Source organism: Sturnus vulgaris, chromosome 9 (genome assembly GCF_052056855.1).
Source record: "Sturnus vulgaris isolate bStuVul1 chromosome 9, bStuVul1.hap1, whole genome shotgun sequence".
Lineage (NCBI taxonomy): Eukaryota > Metazoa > Chordata > Aves > Passeriformes > Sturnidae > Sturnus > Sturnus vulgaris.
Genome location: NC_142251.1, coordinates 15197393 through 15222768, shown reverse-complemented (window position 1 = coordinate 15222768; position 25376 = coordinate 15197393). Strand labels below are relative to the sequence as shown.

General features: G+C 37.4%; 1 protein-coding gene across 1 annotated transcript; it reads left to right on the top strand.

The window, feature by feature from the left end:
- The first annotated feature begins 625 nt into the window (after window positions 1–625).
- Window positions 626–25376, top strand: SELENOF (selenoprotein F). The gene is made up of 5 exons (XM_014883882.2): window positions 626–714; window positions 4071–4238; window positions 15042–15105; window positions 22678–22727; window positions 24382–25376. Exons 1-5 carry the CDS (start codon window positions 649–651, stop codon window positions 24511–24513), a joined length of 480 nt encoding a protein of 159 aa, XP_014739368.1. The 5' UTR covers window positions 626–648; the 3' UTR covers window positions 24514–25376.

The following is a 25376-nucleotide window of genomic DNA, read 5'->3' as shown; positions in this document are numbered from 1 at the left end:
CCCGGCCGCGCGCCCGTCCCCGCCCCCGTCGCCGCCGCCGCCGCCGCCGCCGCCGGGCCCCGCGGCGGGCCCCGCCCCCGCCTCTGCCATTGGGCGGCTGACGAGGCCCCCGCCCCTCGAGCAGTCCGATTGGTCCGGAGAGGAAATCGCTCCGCCTCCCCCGCCGCTCTGAGCAGCCGGAGCGGGGCGATGTCCCGCCTACAGGCGTCCCTTCCTGCTTGGAAGGCGCTGCTTGAAGTCCCGCCCATCCGCCCAACCTCGTTGGGCACAGGCACACTGCCCGCGGGGAAAGAACAGTGCTATTGGTTGGACTGGCTGTCAGTCACTGGGCTGGGGCCTACGTGCCGCTTGGCAGCAGTTCCCGAGAAAGGGGAAAGGGATTTAGTCGGAGTTGTTTCCGCAATGCCCGACCAGCGTTGGGGATCGGCAGTTCCTACAGCCTCGCTGCGAAGCACTGCTCTGAACAGACTAAAATATCTTTGTTGTAGAATTCTATAAGACATTCTGGGTTAGCAGTTTCAGCTTGTGGCGCTGGGGGCTGGGAGCAACTCTTTGCTCTCCCGCATCAGGCGGCGTGTCGGTCACCCGCGATGGGTGAGGTCCTTCCGCGGCCCCCGGCGGCGCTGGCAGGGGCGCTCCGGCACCAAGATGGCGGCGGCCGAGCTGGGGGCGCTGGGGCGGCGCTGGTTCTGCTGGCTCCTGGGGCTGCAGGCGGTGAGAGCCGGATCCGGCGCGTTCGCTCTCGGGGCTGAGCGCGGCTGCAGTTCCTGGGAGATGAGCGAGTGTGAGGGCGGGGCGGCGGCGTGAGACGTGTCCTGGTGCGGGAGGCGCGGGCGCCTCCTCCCGCTCCTGCGGCCGTGGCCGCTTCTTTTGCTTTCCGTGTCGGAGACTGGTCTCTGCTTCTGCCTTCTTCCTAAAACAGTTTATATTGGTGCTGCCTTTTTTTTTAATATGCTGAATTATTTGGTGTGAAAACAAAGCAGCACTGAAACGTGTATTTGGAGCCAAAGCTTTGAAAGAGAAAATGCTGATTAAATGAGGCGCATCACTTGCTAAATGATCTTTCTGAAGTGTGAGGGGTTTTTTCTAGTCCCAATCAGAGACATTTATTATGACTAGTACATTTATTGTTTCAGGAAAATATGATAGTTAAGATACTGAAAATTGAGTAAAAATATGAAGGAGAGACTTTCTCCTATTTATTTTTCCTTTACCTCTCCGTAGTTTTATTCTCAAGGTGTTTTGAGCTGTTTTTGTAACGAAAACAAATTGAGTGAGGAATTGTCATGTAATGGAGCCTGATGCCTTAAGTTTTAGCTTTCATGTTTTCCAGATTCGGTACTGCATTAGTATATAACTCTGAGCTTAATATAAAGTGTTAGCAAATTCTCTTCACAGTTTAGTTAGACAAAACAATCCTTTTCCAGCCCGAGAACAGAGGACATAGTTGCAGCTTCAGGCCCCAAAAGTGTAAACAACAGTGAATTGAGGAGAGCAGTCTGGGAGGATGAAACTTCATAACCTGGAGCTGTAATAGAACAATTAACCCCAATATGTAAATGGACCAAAACTTACAAAAGTGAGAAAACGTGTGACCCATCGTTCATCTTGGGAGTAGCCACGGCCAGGCTCTTGTACTGCCCAAGGTGTAACCTTTGAAGGCCTTTTAAAAAAATACCTACTTTATTCTTTTAACACTGTCTAGCCTCTGTTCTAGGTAGCCTCTCAAGGCATCAAGCCTTTACTTGCTTTTATATACTGATAGTGTTTTGGTTGGTTCTTTCTCACACACACACAACCCCAAAAAAACCCTCAGGAGAGTATTTGCCTTACGTTCACAGATTGCTTAGGGATCTGCTGGGCAAAGGTGTGAGGAGAGAGGCTGCTGGAAGCAAAGTGACAAGGCCAGTAGCCGTGTTATTGCTCCAAGGGGGACAGATTCAGAAGTGATAATGAAGTGAAAAGATGACAGTAAAGCATCAGTGTTAGATGGCAAGCAGCAAGGTGCAAGAAAATTGCTTTATTTACTACCATCATTAATTTGATAAGTTAGCAGTAATTAAATGTAGCAGTGTTTGGAATGCTCCTTAGGGGCTTTTTATGCTATTGTGTCATTGTTGTATTTCTTATTGCTAGTATGCCTCAGAAAAGATAAATGCTAAATACTTTAAAAACTAAATACCTTAGTAAAAATCCTAAAGAAAGGCTAAATAATTACAGTAGAACAAGGTTCCATTTTTGGTTGCCTATTGTCACACAGTGCTCCATAGGAAGAAGAAAAGTATCTTTCTGCCTGATAGAACAGTGATTTCAGAATAGCTTTTTAATGTATTATAATTCTCTGTTCATGCTTTAACTCTACTTTTTATCAGATACAGAGAAATAGAATAATGAGGCACCTAATATATTTTCTACCAATTTTCAATCCATAATATTTTCTATCTGTCACAAAAGATATGTCTTTTCTTCAGCTGTAGGTTGGCCACTTAAGCAGAGGAAATGAGTTTTGTCTCTACCTGACTTGGGTGTGCTGCATGGATTAGATGACATGTGGATGTGAGAAGTCCGTTTTGCTGAATGACAAACTTAGTTTTTCTTGTGTACTTTTCTGTTTGGCCCAGCATAATTCTTCTGAGTCTTGGCTGTTATCGCCCAGCTGAGTTTGCTGGTGCCCTGTCACTCCTGTCTGAGCACAGTGGTCCTGATTGTTTTCTTGGTGCTTTGGATGTAGTAGGTTTTGCCTGGGGTCTTTTACCCAGACTGAAAAGCATCTGGGAAAGCTACCTTCTATCCATTCTTAATTTCCTCTCTCACTTTTTCCTCTCCAAAGTAAGCAGCTGGAAGGGAAAGTTTTAAGCCAAGGTGAAATCCATGTGTAGAAAAGTGGGAATGTGAACTTGCTACAAGAAAGACACTGAGGGGCTGGAGTGAGCCTAGAGAAGGACAGTTGAGCAGGGGAAGGGTGTGGAGCACAGGTTCTGTGAGGAGCAGCTGGGGGAGCTCAGCCTGGAGAAAAGGAGGTTCAGGGGGAACTTATCAATCTCTACAACTGCCTGAAAGGAGAGTGTAGCCAGGTGGGGGTCAGCCTCTTCTCCCAGGTAGCAAGTGATGGGATGAGAGAAGATGGCTTCAGCTTGCACAAGGGAAAGTTTAGATAGGATATTAGGAGTAATTTCTTCCTTGAAAAGGTGGTCAGGCACTAGAATGGGCTGTCCAGGGAAGTGATAGAATCACCGTCCCTGGAAGTGTTGAAGAGGCACGTGGATGTGGCACTTGGAACAGGGTTTGGGGGTGAACACGGGGGTGCTGGGTTAATGACTGGACTCATTGATGATCTTGGAGGTCTTTTCCAACCTTAGTGATTCTATGAGAACAAAACTCAAATATCATTTAAGTGTTGTGATTGGTTGTGTTATTTTTACTGCCCATAAAAAGCAGAACTGGTGTTTTACATAGAAGCTATGTAATTGAATGGCCTGTTGTAAAGTATTGCTGATAAATCAGAATTGCAGGTTTTTATCTGCACTTCCACATAATAGCCTATGCAATCTTCCTGTAACATTAATGCAAACATGAAATTAAAGTCCTGCCTGTATGTCTTGTTGAGCAGTTTGGTAAATTTTATCACTTCCGGGTTGTGTTTTTCCTGAGCTTAGCTGTTACATTACTTTCCACAAGTGTTTTTAGTGATCTGAAACTTACTGAAATTCTTTTTGAAGAGGAGCCTTTGGAAAGCTGTAACCATGTGCATTTCAGCTGATTTCTTACCTTTGGGCTTTTTTCTTAACTTGAAGTTAGCAATAGATAGGAAGGCAATAGAGCTATCAGGAATGTATATAAATTAATTTTGACAGGTCTGATACCTTGAAATGTACATATTACGAGTGTCTGGAATTCCCTGTTAGTTTAAGACCCTTCTCAATAGGGTGGTGTTTGAACCCTTGGACTGACCATTTAGGCATTACTGTAAAACAGTCTTAAGAGACTAATTCCTTCTTTCTAATCATTAAAGCATTTAAAGTCATCTTTTAAAAAAATAATACTAAGTGTAACATTGTATTGACTTTCAGGTAAGTGTTTATGGAGCACAGTTGTCATCAGAAGCTTGCAGAGAGCTGGGTTTCTCCAGTAACTTGCTGTGCAGTTCTTGCAACCTTCTTGGGCAGTTCAATCTGAATCAGTTGGATCCATTCTGCAGGGATTGCTGCCAAGAAGAAGCTCAGTTGGAAACTAGAAAGGTGAGTTTTGGACCAAATCCCATGTGGAATAATTTAACATGTCATGTTTATTAAACTTTTCATTTAAAAAAATACATGAGAATCTGGATTATCATTTCAAGAGGAAAATGCAGTATTTATTCATAGCCGAGTGTACATCTACAGGGTCTAGATCTGCAGACTTGCCATCCTGCTGTAAAATAATACCCCTGTACCAACTGGGGAATCTTTGGTTCTTTGGCAGCCCTTATCTGGTGTGATGTGACCATATTTGGGAACTACATCCAGCATCTTTTCAAAGGAAAATACGTAGGATTGGAAGGGGGCAGAAAAGGAGGATAAGGAGAGTGGTGTTTGATGACAGCCCCTGCTTGGTCACTGACCCACAGTGTAATGGCCACGGGGGCTTAGTTCAGTCCTTGCAACAAAAGGCTGGTGCAGCCTCCAGGTCAGTTCCTGGATGGAGTGGCACAAACCTGATAGAAGCAGGACTGCTCACCTCCATCCTGCAGCAGTGAGAGCAGCTGGATATTTTGGGAATGATCTCTCTCAGAGCTCATGCTGTGCTTCAATCAGTTTAAGGCAAAACCTTTCACTTAACTGTAGTAAATAAATATCTGTGTTCCTTAAAGTATGTTACCAATGAAGAATTTTTAGAGTTCTTGAAAACAATACATGTTTTCTAATATGTGGTAATTTAAGAGTGTTCTAAAATACAGTGAAGACAAATCAGTCATCAAGAAAGTAGAGGTTTCAGGGATGAGAGGTGCTGAAATTATTTTTAATGGCTAGGAGATAGTGAAACAACTGACCTAATGAAATTAATGAGGAAATCTAGCAGGTTTTTCCTGCCAATTAAATTCAGCCTAATATTTAAAAAAGAAAGTCTGCCTTTAATTTTTAATAAAACCAACGATTACAGTGTAGTGTATATAAAGTATCAAGAAGCGTATGTTTGAGATTGGCAGAGAATTCATGGTTGAATTAGTAGTTTCCTAATATTGACAGACTTTTAAGTTGTAAATTTTATGCATTAACAAAGTAATATTTCAATACAATCCTTATGGGACTTGATATGTAAGGCTTTTTCTTTGCTAGATATATGAACCTTATAAAGGAAGGTGTCTCTGGGGAAAGATCCAATTCTTTTACATGTGTATACATATATACATACATATATATATATATATATATATATAAATATATGTTCGTATCTATACATACGCATCCATAAAACCTGAAGTTTCAGAATAATCTAACAAAATGTACTAACAGAGAAGGGCAGAATAGAAAGTGTCTCCAGCATGCTCAGTAACAGTTGTGCTGGCAGCAGCAGCAAGGCTTCCTGTCCTTGTGTAAAGAGAGGCTGCTGTAATTTGCTCAGATATTTTTAGAGTTTTGCCTCTGTGCATAACATGTAGCACAGGAACTTATGGAACAGGACAATTTCTGTTGTCATTTGATGGGAAAATAAGCTAGAGGAGCTATGTTGCGTTTCTGTCAATGTAACTTCTGAGAAAAATGTCTTAACAATTTATCAGTAACATACTTAAGGATGTAAGTTAGTTTGTACTGTAAACATCGTTTTAATAAAAGTTGGATCAAATAACAGAAATTAAATTCATAGTCTTCTGAATTTCCTGAATCTGATCTAGATTTCATTGTGTGGATAATTACACTTCCTGTGTAAGGATAAGACAATGCCATTTTGTGGTCCGGACTTCACACTGCAAATATTATTAGTCTGAAAAGTTATTTTATTTTAGTCATGATTAATGAAGTAAAATAAATAGCACAGAGCTGGACAGAGTCTCAAGGGTGTTTGACAAATTCCTTCATAGTAGACCAGATTTCCTTGTATATTCACAGGAAGCAAGAAATTGTATGTTAAAAGTTGTTGGTTTTTTAATCTATTTGTGTTTTACTCAGTTTCATTTTCTGCTTGGGCTTTGTAGTAAATGTGAACAATGTGGATTTTGATTATTACTTTTCTTATTTCTGTGACATTTCTGAAGAAATGTAATACAAATTATATTTGAGATTTGGAGCTAATGTGGTAATCATCAGCTTGAAGTATACGAGTGATTATGATAGTATTTTCATGCGTTTTTTATATCTGAGTTGGAATGCAGGCTTTCCGTATTATGTGCATGAATAGAATTACTGAATTGTTCTAGCATTATGATTATATGGTTTATTATAGCATCATTTCCAATTTTCTTACAAATGCTATTTCAGACAGTGGAAATTTTTTGTACTATTACTACTGCTTAGAAATGTATATTTCAGGTTTGGTGATTGTTTGGAGGTTTTACTCTTTTTTAAATCATACTCAGTAACTTCTCTTGAGGACTAGCCAATGGAAAATTAGTGTTTGGAGACTTAATATTATCTTAACAGATTGTATTCAGAATCATCACATTTTGAATTGACTTGTGTTTTAACGTAGTGTTGGTTGTAACAGATGTCTGTAATTGAGCTTGAGATTTTACTATTGCATAAAAATTAACAATATAATTTTTAGTAGCTTCTTGCTAAACAAGAATTTTCATGCTAGATATGCAGACTACGAAAGCTGAATACTGCCTTTTGCTATACTTTTTCCTTTTCCCTGTTTTTTTCCCTGTTACCACAGAAATCTTTCTAATGAAAATTTGATAGTAAAGAGTGAATGAATGTTGAAAGTTCTTAAAGGCTTTTGTTCCTCACTCTCTTGCTTGTAGAATTTTTCATCTTACATTGAAAACCTGCATCTCAATGTAAAATGTTTGAGTTTCTGATTAGCAGCTTGGCATGTTTCTGAGCTCCAGAGCAGTGATGCTCTGGGTTTTGCTAAGGCTGTGACTCCATGCTTGAACATCCTCCAAGTACAGGAATCGTTCTTCCCTGAGCCACCATCCCAGTTGGTGATGTAGCTCGCTCCTTACCTCAGCAGGTATTGCTATGAAGTGATACAGCACATTGGTTGTCTGTGCTTCAAACAGACTTGACAGCTACTGGAGTTCCAGGACATGCTTCAGGATTTTAATTTTCTTCTCTTTACAATTATGTGGCAAATACTAGAAATAGGGAAAGCAAGAGTTAGTTTACTGCATGACTTGGGCCTGAGTTCTAAACGAGAATTTAAAATTAAAGGTAATTGTACATCTATCTGAGAATTTTTACATAATTCCTGCTTTTCACAAACCATCTGTGAAATACCCTCAGTCCTAAAAATGTTTAATGCTGCATAGTATCAGTGCAACCTCAAATGAGATGTTTACAGATTTGAACTGTTTCATAGTCTTGAAAGAAGTGTATTTATTAATCGCGCTCTTTTTATTGGTCCAGTAGTTTGTGAATTGACATTGTGGAAAATAGCTGTGAGATATTCTTGCTCTGAACTTCTGCTGACACCTGTCCAGTGAACTACTTTAATTACTTCATAATTGGACAATGGGTAAAATGAAAAAAATGTTTTCGTTATTTTCTCTTCCTCTAGAGATTTTGTATGCATTCTCACACTAATTCAGAAGCCAGCTTAAACAGTATTGCTTTAGACAGCTGCAAGTTTTAAGCCTCAGTCTGTCAGATGCAGAGTACTGCTGGTGTGTAAAACACAGAAGGATGAAATGGAGGTGAAGCTAACTGTGCGTGAAATTGTAGTAGCAGGAGAGATTGTCCATATTTTGCAGTAGCTGAAAATAGCTGCAGCTATTTTCATCTCCATCTGCAGCTTCACTTAGGCTGTGTGATGATTTCAGACATATCTATAAGCATATTCCATTAATTGTATATTATAATCTTAGATTTATCTCAACAATATGTGCGTGTCAAAATCCAAATTGATTTTTAAAATCAACTCTGTGATAAAATTTGCAATACTTTAAATTTCACGGTTGCACTGTGCAGGATGGCTACAACCCATAAAAGTTATCAATATATCTAAATGGAGCTTTGAAAAATATATTTTGCTCACTAATATGTGTTGAACTTTAGCATTTTAAATTTCTACTGTCAAGTATTTGTCGTATTGTAAAATTAGTGTTTGGTGACTTAGAAAACATGACACCACTTGTAATGACTAGGTGCTTCTTCTATTGAAAACACCAAAAAAACAAATTGAAAGCTTTCTTAAAACCCCACCTTTTTACTTATGCAGAATTCTTAAATGTGCTCTTATGAATTATAAGGAGATGACTTTCTTGTTCAGACTTACTTTTTAAAACTCAAAAGATAGTTTACAAAACTCACATTAATTGCTGGAAGTAGAATAACTTGAAGTGCTTTTAATACTTCAGGCTACTCCTATGTGACCCAATTTACATTCATTTTTCAGGTTTGTTTCTTTTCTTTTCATTACACTAATTAAAGTGCTACACTCAAATTGCTGTTGACTGCCTTCTCGTTCTGCCAGAGGCTCTTAACATGAATACTTCCACTCTCATTGGAACTTCTGATTTTCAACTCAATGGTTAAAAACAGAGAACTACTTAGAATTCACTGACATCTCAGAGATGTAAACTAACTCTAAGTCATATCAATGCTTACAGAAATTAATTAGCATTTTAGTTTACTTTTAGCTGTTTCTCAAAACCCACATCTTTTTCTGTCTTTTGATGTGTCCTGTAAAGTCTCTTGGATACATTGTAAAAAACACCCAAAAACCTCTGGTTTTTACCTAACTGTATTCCTTATTTCTAACATGTTACTCAACAATGGTTCAAATTCGTTGTTTTTCTAGCAAGTGTGCCTTCAAAAATAGTGTGATTCAGTGACAATATATTTTATTTAACATTCAAGTAAATAATCAGAACTTTGTAATTAAGATTAATATAATATATGATCTCTTTTCAAAGTTTGCTTTTAACTAAGTGTCGCAGACATTTAATACAGGAGTGATTTTATGAGCTGTATTGATAGGGAAGTTAGGGGCTGTGAGATTATACTGTTCTCTCTAATGAAGAAAGTCTCTTACCAATACTTTTGCTTCAAAATATTAGTCACAACCATTCCTTGTGTTAAGTGTGCTGCAGTGGATGTCCTCAAGAACTTTACCATGTACACTCTTTCTCTTCCCTCTGTACATGATGTTATTGGCAGTGAAAATTAATGTTGACAAGAAGTAGTCCTAGATAAGAAAGGTGCAGCTAACTAGTCAATGCTTAAGACAGAAATTTACTGCCTTTTGTTTGGCTCAGACTCACCAAGTGTTCATCTCTGTCAGATAAACTAAGATAAAATGCATTATCTGTCTGTAATAGGGTAAGCCTTACCCATGGAAGAGCTCTATCTGATCTTATCAGTGAAAAAAAAAAGTCAGGGAAACTGTAAGTGCAAATTTGCTAAATGTGAGTTTCAGTTGTTGATGTGCATCTGTGCTGGTCAATGGAATAGCTTTAGCTAATTAAGGCTGACCTTCATTTAGATAAAGTACTGGCATTTGACTCTACATTTGTTGAAGAAACTTCAAAAAGTCTTAAAATTAATGAAATGCTCAAGGTCAAATAAATATCTCATGAAATCTGCTCTCACTGTTTTCTTTGCAACTTTAAGATGCTTTATTTTTTTAACAAAAGCACAGACTGGAGAATAAAAGATAGGTTCAGGGATTCTACTTCTAGAGGTAAGTAGGTGCTTAGATAGAGTCAGATGGTGTAGTCTAGAATTGAAACTTGACCTGTTAACTTCCTGTCTTTACTCTTTCGTTTGCATAATTCTGACTAGGTCCAAGTGAGAGCCTATATTAGGAGCCCTTTTTCTGCCACCATTCTCCATTCCACTCTGCTCTCTACCCCCACTCAAACTGGGCATTCACACCACCTAATCCAAGCAACAGCTCCAGAAGTCTATGGTTGCTCAGCTTCTCCATTTTCTCTCTCACTCTTGTGCCAGATCTCTTGCTCACATGAACTTACACCAAACATTGCAGTGACCAAAGTTAATAAAAATAGGCTGCCAGGAGCAGAAGCTGGTTTGGAACTTTTCAATGATTATTGGATTTAAACAGCACCAATGTTTATAGAATCCTTGCCTCCTGCAGGGAGGGTATCGTTAAACACCAGAAGTAGTGATGGATGACACATTTTCTGTATGCTGAAGAATGTAATAGTAATGCACAACTATGCTTTGTATGTACAGAATAAAAAGTCTCCTTTGAGTCTCCTACTCAAAGCAGACCTCAAAGTTCTGAGGATCTCCAAGAATGCAGATTATACAGTCTTCCTTAGTAAATTATTTCAGTGCTTAAACACCATCATTGTGACTTTTTTTCACCCTTATACTCAGTCAGAACTTTCTTCCCCACAAATAAATGAGAGGTTAGATTCTGCTCAGCTTTGTTCAGAGCAACTTGGTGTAGTACATATCCACTAATCACGGGAGTAGTACTGGTTCACACAACGGGTTTTTGACTGTTAGACTGTTTCCACACTCTTATTTAGAGTTGGGTATCTCCCTTCACAGGATAATGAGCTGTCAGTGGTAGAAGCTGCTTTCTTGCTAAATTTACTGATGACATCAGTTCAGAATGATGTATGTGTGTAGCAATGACTTTCTTGGCTTTCTGTATTACAGAGCAGTAATTCATAATGTTCCTGGCAGTGAGGCTTTCTGACTGTTCCTTGTTAACCCACAGATTCTTACTCATGTTATGCCTCCAGGAAAAGGAAAGACAAGAGTGGTTTTGAAAACCTTGAGCTGTCCATATAAGTGCATTCTCTCCCATAGAAAATACTTTGTAGTTTGTAGCCCAGTGTATATTCTTTTAAAGTTTTCTAGTTTAGAAGACTAGTTTTCTAGTAAAAGTCACAAATGAACTGCTAGTTAGAAGAGTTTAGGAAAAAAGCAAAAGAAACTTTCAACAAAATCTCTTTTGGTTGTAAATTTCTCAGAAGAACAAATATTAATTAACCTGTTTTGCTTTCTGGGTGTGTGGATGGAACATAAAAAAGATCATTTACCTTGTTTTTCAACAGTACCATTTTGCATATACTAAGGAACTTTGGCCATTAAGAATAATAACATCCATATTTTTCCTGAAATTTTTTGAAGTTGATAGGAGATGAGGAGCTGTCTTCTGCAGACCTGCTTATATCATAATAGGAAATTAAAATTGCAGTGAATTTCATGAAAACACTGTTTACGTTGGAGAGAGTTGTTACTAAAGATTTAGTGGAAGATAATCTTGTACCTGAGGCAAGTGAAAATTCTAGAGGTTTAGCTGGAGTCATAAGTTTGCTTTTCTGCTTGTTCTCAGAACTTAACTATATTTTTGAAACTGATATTCGGAGAGGACAGTACGCACATATCAGAGAGAATCCAGGTACCATGAAGTAGCCATTGACTTTTGTGGCTCTGCCTTAACAGCCTGTTTCATTTCGTGTTTTAAGATATGCTGGTGCTGTCAGCTGGTTACAAACAGCTGTACAAATCCAGCCTGAATGACATTTTGTAACCTGTGTCGGGCAGGGTCACCCCGAATCAATATTAAAGAAAGCAGCGTGCAAAATATAAATGTCATGGAAGTAAAATTAGGTATAACTTGCTGTATTTTATTAAACTTTTTTGTCTCCTTTGATCTAACATAATTTTATTGCAATCAAGGAGCAATGTCTGCTCAATACCACTTCTTGCAGTTCAGTTTGGTCTGAGTTCCTGTTTGGTTGTAAACATTAATGGTTATGTAGCAGGATGTCACTTTTCTTCTGGAGTCTTCACCATGAGTAACTGTGGTAACAATACCATATCAATGTATAAATGAAGCACTGCTGGAATTGTCTTGCAGGAATTGCTTCAATTCTCTTCCTAATAACAGGTGAAATGTTTTCTTTCATGTAAGTTAAAGTTACTTATTTTTACAATGCATATTTTTACCTAGCACAATTCTTATGCAAAAAGGTGTTATTGTGCTATAATTAGCACTCTCTTTCATAGTTAAAGCAGACATGACCGATAATGTGGTTTGTCTCTGTGAGGAGCCATCTTGATTGCATTAGTATGAACTGCTACAAGAGTTTCAAATGCTTTCCAAAAACCTTTGAATAAAACTGAACTCAAGTTGGTGCTTTGGAAAAGATGAGGGAAAAGTTCAGATACTGTCACAGTAACCCTAGAAAACATGATATTAAAATGCTGTAAAAAAAGCTAAGTTCTTTTTATAGATGCAGACATGAATCAGCACTTGTTTTGGATGTTAATATGGACACCAGTAATATTTAGAAAGTCTATTTCATTGCTTCTGGTACTAAACTCACTTTCATGAGCAGTAAAACAAGTGAAGCATTACTTTAAAATGAACTGACTCGTGAGTTAAGCATTGTATAATGAACTGACTCGAGATGTTCGTGTGCTTCCATGCTGAATGATACATGTCATTCTTATTAATACTTGAACACAGTGACTGCCTTCACAAGGAAATTTGGAGAACATCTGCTCTGGACACGATGAAATGTAGATATTAACAACTAGGCTTTTGTAGTGGGCTAAGTGATGCAAATAAACCTGGGTTTTTGCAAAAGACACCTTTGTTTAGAGTTATAAATGAAGCTAGTTGATTCTTTTTTTTTTTCTGGTGTAGCCATTGAGAAAGCAGCTGTTTGTCCCAGCATGAATCTAAACCTTTTTGTACCAGAGCAGTTGGGTTTCAATTATGGCAGAATTACAAGCTCAAAATTTAGACATCAATGACTGAGATGTTTTCTTTGTTAAATTTCTATCAGATATTGGCCAGGAGTTACAAACTAGGAGTAGTAACAAAATGTCTTACATATTTTAGATTCCTACAGTGATCTTGTGCCATAAAAATCCTTGTTTGGAAGGAAAATAATGACTAAGAATAATTTGCAGTAATGAGTATTAAAAATGCTCATTTTAATTTTGTCCTAAATTCGAGTGTACTTGGCTTATTATAGACTTACATAAAATAGTTAATTAACTAGATAGAAGGCTATTTATTCCCTTGTCTACTTCATACTGACTTCTTGGTAGACCAATGCAGATAACTGTCAGTATCAGAGAAATCAGTATAGATGTTCAGTGAATTAGTGAGTGTGCAAAGAAATATTTAAATCTAGGATTGCCAATAGAACTGTTGAGTATTTTTTTTAAACAACAAATAGACAAGGTAAGTGAAGTTTATGAACCCGTGTGCCATGTTTCCTCCATCTTTGTAATTACTTCATATTTTAATTCCAGAGGAATTTTAATTATGCAGGCTAGTATCTGAGCTGTTTATCACTGCCTTTTTAAATTAAAACCTTGATTTGGGTGGTGAAAAAGCTTTTAAAAAGTCTGGTATTTATGGTCTCTTGGGTATTGTTTCATAGTATTTTTGGGTTTTAACAGTCAAATCTTAGGCTTTTATCTTAAATATGTTTATTTGAAAATGTATCTGTAGCTAAGCAAATTTCTGAGATGCTGTTCTGAACAGAAAATGCAGTGTAACAGTCTCTTTTCATTTTCCCATGGAAGTAATGATTATTGATTAGTTCACGCCAAGAGAGAATTTGTAATTTCCCTGTGAATGATTAGAGTATTTCTGTTGTTCTAATTCATAGTATTTAAGCAAATACTGCGTTGGCCTTGAATCAGAATTTGAATGTTCAGAGATGAACATATATTTCTGGCTGTCTATTCATGCCTCCACATGATGGGTGACAGAATGTTAATAGAATTGTCTGTGAGATCTCTGTCAGATCATGTGTGGTTTGCTTTTTCAGAGTGGTTCATGAAGGTTAGTTTTAATTACTTGTGTTCATGGTTCATATTGTAAGTGAAGTATGAATTGACATAATTTCAGTAAAGTTATATATTTTTCTATACCCAGACTTGCACATTTGTTATGAAAACACTGTCTAAAAGAACATGAAAGCAGAGGTTTTAATTGTCTATGGAAAGCAATGAATTAAAATTAAATTTTTTTAATTAAGCTCATTCTGTCTGCTTACCTCTACACAGTGGGGTTTAAGGCTTAGAAGGATGTAATTTGGTATCAGTATTACATATATAGTGTATATATTATGTGTAATATTAAGACGTGCTATTTTAGTAGCTGGGAAATCTGTTGTTAATTTATCAGCAAACAATAGAAACATTTGCACGTTGCAAAAAAACCCCTCAAAATAGTCTAAAATACGATAGTATGCAAGATAATTAGGTGGAGGGTTTTTAAATTTAGATATTATATAAAATTGAAATTAACTTATATTTTAGGAAGACTGAATCTGAGTATCTTGCCTAGGTGACACAAGTGATTGACATCTAAGTGCAAGTATCAAAGTTAGCCCAGCCTGTACATATTGCTTCACCTAAGGCCTGTTAATGTGATCTGTCCTCTTTCTGTAAATACAATGAACTAAAATCAACCAATAGCCCAAATGGGAAATTTGAAGTCTCTACCTTATCTTTATTATAAGTATTTTACTGTCCAAGTTAGGTTTAAAGTGGAAACTAAAATTTAATTTAATGAGATTTTGTTAATATCTTTGGGAAGAAATAGCTTTCATATTACTAATCCATAATTCCCAATCTAACATGTCCAGTTGCATTTTTTAAAATGAAACTTGGCTTATACCAACAGTATATCTCAAATGATGTCTTTTTTTTGTTTTTACATTTTTACTATAATGAATGAAAATTATCATGGATCTTCAGTGAACAGTCAGTTGTTGCATAATCAGAGACAGGTCTGGAGCTGTGATTCTGTCTAGGATCTTACTTGTAATTAGCATCAACAGAGTAGCATATTGTCTCCTCAGAGAAAAATAGTTCAACAGATAAGACACTATAAATAAACTAGTAATTTAGATTACTTTTGTCATTAAGTGCTTCTGTTTATTATTACAGCTTTATGCAGGAGCTGTCCTAGAAGTATGTGGATGAAAATTGGGAAGGTTCCCTCAAGTCCAGGGTAAGTAAAGTTACTAGTATTCCTTCAAATATAAAATACTGTCACAGGTGAATAACAAAAGGTACTTTTAAATACATTACAAGTAGTCATAAATTCAGTATATTATATCAGTAAAGTTACATTGACCGAGACTCATAAACTGGTCTCCAGTAATTGATAGACGAAATTATATTGTGCACTTATGGAAAGATTTTATTTTCACAGATCCTGCCATATAATTATTTTATCAGTGGATAGTGACAGTCAACTAACAGGAATGGAACACAGTAGTGTAAAAGGAAAATCAGTAGCATCAGTGTCTGGTGGGAGAAAACTGCAGGAAAAGAATCTGTGAGAAATTTCAAACTGGACATTCTTATAAATTAGGGAAGAGCTTAGGTGATAGCAGTACTATGGTTATTTTGGTCTTTTCTCCTGTATTGAGGACCCTAATACCATACTCCCTAATACTGTACTTTGGACATAGTTGGACATAAGTACTAATCTAACTTTAGAATTTAAAATTGCACAAACAGCATGTCTCCATCTACTGTGGGAAGTATAAATACCTCCCTGTTTGAAGGCTGGCTGACAAACAGTGGAGAAAAAAAGGTTTTAAAACAGGTTATATATAATTTACACAAGTTGTCCTGCATTACATCCTTTCCTGCCACCTCTGCCCTCACAGTTGAGTTGAATAGCTATGAGGCCAGAGCAAAGCTTCTTTCTCTTTTCCACTGTATAAAATGTCAAAATGAGAATTCTTTAAATTACTTGTCCTACTTGAGGGGTTTGAGGAGATTAACTTCCTTAGCACAGGAGCCCATATTATCTCCATGACTGTTCAAATTTAGCCAACGTAAAAACATTCCCAACTGTTGTTGCCCATTCACTCAGCTGCTTTGTGGCTCTGGATTTCTGGCAGTTAAGTGCTCATTTGAGCCATAGATTTGAAGGAAAAGTTAACCTCTTAGTCTGACTCCAGCCTGCATTGTGTCCTCAGTTATCTTCATGTGTAGGTCCTTGAAGGGAATGGCCCTCAGTTCCTGCTGTGTGCACATTTTTGAAACATGTTCCAAAGACTTGGAATGGTGCAAAAGGAAAAACTTGAAAATTGTGACTAGATTATTTTCCCTTGAATTCTGGGTTAAAGGTCCTCAAATATTTACATTCCATTAATCATATATCTTACTTTTTAAAGTGGCTGGGTACATTTCACTGTTTTTTAAAAAGGATCTCTATTTTGACCACCAGTTTTGATTTGGTACAGTAAGAATTAAAAAAGGACTGAGTAGTGCACTTAAATTTCTCTTTTGTGTTTTCATCACCAATTTCTGCAGCTACTCAATCTAAACTTACCTTAACCAAATTTACATCTAGGGTGTTAGAAGAGGTTGGAAGATGGGATATGTATTAGAAGCCTACTTAGAAATTTTGAAAAGCAGTAGAATATATTCTTTCAGTTGGTATTTGCCTTCACACTAATATTAATCTCAGAATACTTAGATTTTCTCCTTTGTTTTAACTTCTAACAGAAACAGTATTTAATGTCTCCATCTTAGGACATTTACATTCAATAAGTTTTTATTTCAGCTTTTCACTTGGACATTTGCTATGGAAGTTGGGTTGCCTGAAGGTCGTGCTGCTGCTTTTGAAGCATTGTCATTGTAGGCTTCATTGAACTGTGTAGCCTCACTGACAATGTCTCATCACAAATAACTGAATCTTTTCCATAGCTGTGAGGGTTTTGTTAGAGTTTGTTTAGATGTGTTTGGTTTTTCTCCCCAGAGTATACACAAAATGGCATTGTTAATTGCAGGACTGTGTATATATTACAATTACATGGATTAGTGTATGTTACTCCTGTATGTAACTGTGAAGTCCTGACCTTTAAGTACCTGTGTAAATTGTTTTGTCTCTTGGCTTAGTCCTACAGACTTGATGTGTCTCAGGCTACATCTGGATTATGTTTTATTTGGCTAAATGATGAACAGTGTTGTTTTTTTCTTGTGGTTAGATTTTTTTACTATGAGATTCACATACTAAAATAGCTAAGGATTGAAATCAGTTGAATTAATAAAGGTTTGTAAAAGTTACACAGTTGGAAGAATCTGTGGGTTGATCAGTCCTTCTCTATCAACGTTTCTTTCAAAATAACTGGTTATATAATCTTCAGCTATAAACAGTGGCTCAATATACCTGTGTGCCTGAAATGTGAGAATCATTACATATAGAATGTATTTGTATATACTAGGAAAGCAAAGGAGTAAGAAGTGATAACAAAAATCTAGTCCTCAGGAAGAGGATGGAAAAGTCTGGTCTTCAGCAAGATTATCTCAGTCTTGAACTGGATGTTATTGTTTGTAGTGTCACACCAAACTACTAAATTTTACTTTTGTGAATGTGGCCAAGGATGCCTGTTAGGTTTTTCATTCACAGTTTCTTGTGAGAAGTCTGATAACAGACCACATTTCTGTATGTTCCTTTTAAACTCACTACTGAAATAGTCTTACTGATAAGTTTCCCTTAAAAATAAATTGCCTTATTAGAAATGCTGTACTCTAAAATTAATTCCTATATATAACATATATTTTGAAATTGTTCTGTATAAAACTGTTCTTAAATATTTGTCATTTAAAAGCTCTCCATCAAAGTAGAATATTAAAAACCTAAGGAACAAGATTCATAGATGAAGCAATATCTTAATACACCAGGTAACACAGTGACAGTTTTTGGCCAACATCCATAAAACTGAGGCTCTGGCATAGAATAATGAATTAGCTGGGTCAGTGGTTAATCTAGCATATTTGTTTTAAGTTGATTTTTCAGTGGCAGCTGTGTTCTGTTCACCATGAGATAGGAGACTGGTGTTTAGATTCCTACATTCTTTCCAGTTTGTTTAAAAAACTGAATTAGACTGTATTTTTTCACTGAACATTCCTTTCATGTTTCTCTCCATTTTTTTTCTTCAATAAAATAATTCTCACCTCTCCTTATGAGTTTAGAAATGGATGTGCTCCCACCAAATCTGTTCTAGAAACAAGGACCTTGAACTTAAGCACTGTGCAGCTACATTAAATCCTCTGAAATCAAAGTCAGTCAGCACTGTTATATCACCCAAGTTCTCCAAGAGTTAAGGGGATCCTTTTAGCTACTAAAATGTAATTTCTTATGGGATTGTATTGTATGAGGTAAGATCACTCATTTCCTAGTTATTTTAATCTGTAATTTATAAATACTGACAAAAGAAAGTTAGAAAATTATATTAACCTTAAATCTTGCATAAAAGCATAGATAAAAGCGTTACTAAAACTCTTGCTAAGAAATGCAGACATTGTAGTGGGGGACATGCATTGCTTTATCATAATCTTCTGCAAACAGATGACACACAAAATAAAAAAAATACTTCCCTTCAGATTCAGAAATGTCTCTTGCCCAACTGCTTAGACAAAATACCCTGTCTTTGGGATTTTTTGAAGTTTCTTCTTGGAGCTCTGTCTTGGATTCATTTCTGAAAGCATGTGGTGCTTTTTATAAAATCATGAACAGCTGCATTGTAACTTGATTAAGAGACTACAAATAGTAGTTATTGATGTGCCATATGAATTATTAAATTTAAATTTTTATCTCAAACTGACGTCCCCAGAAGGTACAGAGCTATAGTCATTAAAATGTACATAAGTGCTTGTTGTGTACTGTAGTTCAGTCTTTTTACTCAGCTTTCATGGTAGCTTTTGAAGCAGACTCAGACCATCTTCAAAATTGCAGAACATGTATTTGTCCCCAGAAATAATGTCTGAGGGAAGGCATTAATGCTTTTGTTTTTCCCGGTGATTTACATATTCACATTTCTAGCAAATGTTGCCAATTGTCTTAGCAATGCTCTGCTATTGGTGGCATTATTTAATGTGGAATTTCCTATCTTCATAAAATGTCCTTCTCTTACTCTTTGTTTTGGTTTCTTTTCTTTTTCATGGATTTAACACTTGATAATTGGCAATGCCTCAATAATTTTTTTTTTTAATTGAAGTTCATTTCAGGTACAAAATGGTCAGGTCTGTATGGTCAAGTTCTGTGTGCCTTTTTTATGTAAAATTTTGCCACATTATGCACAAATTTGTGTCTCCAGTAAAATTTCTTGCTTTCAAACAGCTTGTGTCTGATAATTCCCAGCCAAGCAAGCAGATTACCCTTTAGCTTATCTGAAGTAATATTACACTTGCTTTCTGTTTATTCAAGTTGACTCAGAACAACTGTTTGTTCTGCTTGGGGAGATACTTCATGTCCATTTCGTGTCAGGAAGTTCTCTTATGCTGTGTCTGCTGCATCTCAGAGAATAGTGCAGGTATGTGTGTGCATACACACAGACTTGCCCTTTTGGCCACAGCGATTCTTAGATTCCTACAGTTTCCACTTAGAGCTCTGGGATTTAATTCCAGCAAACTAGTTTTCACAGACTTTCTTATTACACCTCTATATTTTGTATGGAAAAAAATGTACATTATAACAACAGCAATGAGTTCTCCATTCTAGTGTGTTCATAGGTAAGGGCTGCTTTTAGGTCTCTAAAAGCACCGTTTATTGGGGGCCAGGCTTTAAAATGCTCGTACACACTTGATCCTTCTCTGACCTTGTAGTTGATTGTGGGGCAATCCTGCCTGCTCTTCAGGAGCACCTCAGGAGTGCCTTCCAACAGAAGTGCTTTGATACTGTTCATGGTTTATCAGAGCATAAGGTGAAGTGATTTTGCAAAGCTGTCTGAACTTCTGGTCTGGGGTTTAATTCACCAGAACCTGGTGTCATGGCACTGAGCTCAGAGCTTATCTCACACAAGTCATGGTGGAAAATGCCTCTCCTGCTCACCCACAGATAGGTTCGAGAAAGGTTTGTTTCTCTGTGGTGAAAAATTTTTAAAGCTGCTACAGAGAAAAGAAAATGGAGAGATAGCTTGGATAGGATTTAGTATTAAACACCAAACTGCTAAATAATGGTGTAGAGGTGATGTGCAAGTACCATTTAAATATAGAACCATATGTTGGTGTCAGGGTATAGTGAGGAAATTGTTGAGTAATGTGAAGGTGGAGCATGTGCACCACATCCCATGATAAGCAAGTAGTCATATGTCCTGAAATATGCACTGTAGATGCATCTGACTTCTAACCCCATCATTTCAAAGGCTGCTAATTCAACGCAAAGACTGATTTTGTGGAAAGAAAAAAAAAGTGTTTGATGGGATAATCTGTGTTTTTAACGCATGTCAGTGTTTGAGTTTCTCATTTTAGCTTCCAAAATTCAGAATATACAAATTAAGTTATTTGTACATTGAGTGTTTCTCTTTGTTGCATTGCAAATTCAAGTGAGCGATGCAGAAAGTCGCTATGATCAGCATTAGAAATAAATATGCCATAACTAATTTTGTTCCAGCTGTCTAAAATTGCAGGAAAAATGTTCTGTAGTGCTTCAGCTTTTAGAAGATTTAGACATTTGACATTGATACAAGTGTGTAATAGCTACTTTTAATGTGGCAGAATGTAATGGTGCCTATAGAATACTTTCTTCTTCCACCTAATGCTGTTCTCACTTTATGTGAGCTTGTTCAGTCCAACACTGCAGCCAGAGAACAGCCTCTCGTGTCCAAATAAGCTTTCATCTGTCACTCAAGTAACAAATCCTCACACCTGTTAAAAGCTTAAAGTGCTGTAACCTGAGGTCCCTCCCAAAGGCAATTTTTTATTACAGTAAAATTCCAGAGTTATTTGCTTCAGAAACTTTATCCATTTTACTGTGCTCTCTTACCATTTTGCAATTAGTTATCCACTGTACTGACTACTTCTTACAACCTTCTTTTCATATAAAGCCCTAGAGACTGATTTGAGCTTTAGATTTAAGTTGAAGAAAAATGTGGAAAAATTCCTCCAGAAACACTTCAACAGTCTGTGGACTTAACCAAGAAATGTCTTTGCTGCTTTTTTGCACATTACTTTTGATGACAGCCAAGACAACATGTCACAAGGGCATGGGAAACACTGAAGTTGAAAATATGTCTTTGAGTTTAAATCAGAATCAAACTGCAGTATGTGAGCAAATACTGGTTATTTTGTGCTATTTGAAATCGTTATACACAGCTCACAATATGACATTAGTGCATAGTCCTGTAAAAAGAATAAAGACAAGTCTCGTTTTCTTTAGGGACCTGCTACATCTGGCAGCTCCATGGGCCATTGCTATGTTTTTACCTTGTTTATATTGTGGAGTAGTTGGTGCAGCAAGCAGTGTATATGATTTTTATCTGTACTGGGAGCTCGGTGAAAGAGGGAAGAAAATAAGTGCCACTCTGTATAACCATGCTGAGAAAGTGTTAAGGTAACTGTCTGCAGTAATGTAAAGATAGGTATAAAGATGCCAGGGGATATCTCTGCAATTACTGAGGAAAGCACTACACTTTGTCAAGCAGTATGAAACATTAGTCCTGAGGTTGCACTCATCTCCATGCACCAGCTGGATGCACTGCAATTTGTGAGAGATTCATTGTTGTCTAACCTTGAAAAAGCAGCTTTAACATGCAGCTGGCACTCTTGTAGGAGTCAGTCTGTACTGACAGGGTTCATCCTTGGGGAGATGCTACTGACGTACCAGAGGAGCATCCTGAATCCACTTAATGTCAATATAGATACTAAATTCAGCTTTTAGCACAACCTGACTGTGAAAAGGAGGAATGAGGACTGTTATTTTCTAAATAAATTTTAAATATTTCTAGAACTCAGACATTCATTACGGTGAATTGCTTGGAAGTGGGGGATTATGCTCACACTTTGTCCTGTAATAGTTCATGTTGTCTGTTCAGAGTTGAGGTTAATGCAAGGCCTGGGCTGTGCTGCTGTTAATGCCTGCTGACACTGCTGACACTGCTGCAAGTGAGAGTGGTGCAGCAGCAGCCACCCCAGACCTGGCCTTGTCCTGTAGCTGCCTGACAGCCCAGAGAGCCTTGGTCCCGACTGCCTTCAGCAGTGTCAAGAGAAGAGGAAATACGAGTTTCTCTTCCTGTTTTCTAGCTTTGTTTTCTTGCTGGTTTTCAACACATAATCTCAGCTCTCTGCAAGACAAGATTGACCATCTTGTTCACCACAATAACACCTCTCCCCACAGCTTCCTGTGCCCTGTCCCCCGCAGAGCTGCAGCTCTGTGTGTGCAGTGTGCTGATGAGAAGGGTGTCACATTCAGCCTCCCTCACAAAGCTGATCCTCAGCCAGATTTGGATCACTCCAACGCTTTTCCTCACATTTGTGTCGCAGCAGCATATGGGCCAGTCTGCTGAAGGCTGTCACTTGTGCGTGCAGATAAACTGCCTTACGCAGTTGCACTGGTGTTCAAGGGAAAGCCAAGCAGATAGAATTCTTGTTTGAATTACTAGCAAAAATAGGTGTTCCTTTGGCAAGTTTAGTATTAATTTTGTGAAGGTACTAAGATTTTACCATTAAAATATCTTCTAAAGCATAATTTTTAATAAATAATTTGGGAAATACTAATTTGACCTAAATCTACTTTATGCAAGTAGAGAAAAATTTGATTTTCTTTCTTTTCTCCAAACTGTAGCTTTTGTCAGGAGTGATAAGCCAAAACTCTTCAGGGGACTGCAAATCAAGGTAAGTAGTAGCCTAACTTTTTTGTTTGCAATGTTAAGAAGAAGTAGGTTTGGTGGAGATAGGGAACAATCCACAGGACTATTTCCTCATCGAGTAATCCTTTAGTAGAGGACATATATTTGCATTTCCAGTGTGAATCATTGCAATTTCTTGCTAGTAATACTGATTTGTTTACTGCTCAGTAACTGGTACTAATTCTTTGGTGGTGGTGAGGTTTTGGGTTATTTTGTTGTTGGTTAGTTGGTTGGTTTTAATCTAAGAAAAAATTGTTATTATAGCAGATGGGAAAAGAATCTGAGGATTGTTTATATTTTATTCTTACTTTATAGATATCTTGGATTTACTCAATCTATTCTGTCATAGTTTCTTTTTCTCCTGTTTTGTTCTCCCATAGTCTTCTTATGGAGCTGCCATTTCCATACATTCAGTGATTCTTGGATTTTTCTTCTCCCTCTCGTAATTCCCTTGCTGTGTTCTATTGTGCTGGTTTTTCTCTATATACTTCAGACATCCAGCTTTATAGAAATGCATATACTGAATGGTGTTTCTTATGACTTGCATATATGCAAAGTTGCATAAGCTGCACTGCCTTAAGCTGCAACAACTCTTTGGTTTCAAGATCTAATCTAAGACTTCACCTTTCTCTTAAAATCCTGTGTGAACTTCAAGTGTACTTCTAAGATGTACATCTTGATTTTCACATCTTGTGCTCCCATCTTATTGCCCAAATGGCACCATCTGGAATCACTTCATAGCTATGCATGGCTGCAATAAGTGATTTGTCTTGTCAACAGCAGATTCTATGTAAAACAGATTTCCTCTGTCTGTCTCACGCATTCACGTCTCTGTGTCCTCCAGTTTCTTTCAAAAGCTTTTTCTTCTTCTGTACGTCTGTTTCTTTTTTTTTTTTTACTTTGTAGATGTATTGAACATCAAAGCAGTCTAGACTACAATTGGTATCAAGTACTACCAGAAAAAAAATGTGCAAATGAATCTGTTTATTTCACAAGACTTAATAGAGGTGCCACTAGCTTCATTAAGTAAAACCAACTAGGTTAACTCAGCTGAGCAAAGTGGAACACTCCTGGGGAAATCTTTGCATAAACTTCAATGGTCATAGCTTTCTGATACTGTTAAAAGCTTCTATTTCCATTACTTATTTTGGGATTTAGTGAGTTTGAGAAGCGCTGAGCAATTATGTTGCCAGCAAAGCACAGCAGGCACAGATACAACACAGCAAGAAAGAATGTGATTACATTAGAAATTGATAGTAGAACTTTGACCTGTTAAAGTGACCCAGAATTTCTAAAATGGTAAAAAGGCTGTTGATGATATAAGAAAAATCATTCATCATCAGAAATCTAGCTTTGGTAACTTAAAACAGTTGGAGTAAATACCCTCCTTCAAAGCCAGGCCGATGGCATTGCCCTCTGCACAAGCATTAACTGCTGTGGTGCACCAAGGAGAACAAGGAGAGGTTTCTGATACCCACACCCACCTCCCTTCATTTGACTTGGTCCTTCACTTTCCTCTCTCTGACATTAAATGCAAGTCAGGTCTGGACTGATTTAAATCCCTTGAGAGCAGGGGCAGTGTTAGTATGGAGAATACATCTGCCAGCCAAGGTAACTGACTTTTCTTCTTCCCCCCACAGTATGTGCGTGGTTCTGACCCTGTACTAAAGCTGCTGGACGACAGTGGGAACATTGCAGAAGAACTGAGCATCCTCAAGTGGAATACAGATAGTGTGGAAGAATTTCTAAGTGAAAAATTAGAACGTCTATAAATCATTGCTTTCTGCCCTCTTTCCTTTTCATATTTTGTCATGGTAATCTTCTCAGGCGAAGTGCACTACAATTGAAGAAACATTCCAGCATCTGTATTAGTTTTTAAATATCTGTTGTGCTGTACTAAACATCTTGTAATTAGAAGGGAAGCTTCAGCACACATATCTGACAAGCTGACAAACAATAGCTTGTCTTAACATTATTTCAGCTTTTAATGCATTTACCACTAAGAATGCTTTGTTTCAAAGTTAATTATGCAAATCTCAGTTTGTTATAATCAGGTCTGTTTTTACAAACGCTCTTAAAACTGAAGAGCTTCAAATAATAGAAATGATTACCATGCTTTTTGTCTGCTGCTCTTTCTTAAGGAAGTTAGAACCAAATGCAATCTGTCTCCCAAAGAAACTTGGCTACTAATGCCCTCTTTTATTTGTATTTGAACTGTCCTTTTATAGAAGCCTTGTTTACAGTGAGTACCTAATTCACAGATTTGAAAGCTGATGGAGGAACTCATGCTCTGATACTGTAAAACATTTAGTAAGTACACTTTAGTGAAGACTACATAGAAAACCTCTGAGGTGTATGAAGTCAGATGTCAGGTGTGCTTTACATCAAGTGTTTTGCTCCAGAAAACATGAGCTATAATTCTTGAAAAAGCTTTCCTTCCAACTCTGAAAAGTTTATTGGAAGTTTGTTTATGAAATTAATTTAGAAACTGTTATTTTAAAATGTATATTTTTCTTTCTCAGTTGAAATGTATGTGAACAGGGAATATAGACAGTATGTATGGTAATGAGTCAAATCCATTAAGACTTGTTGGGTTTTTCCACTTAGAGTCAATAAAGACGGTAATCAAGAATAA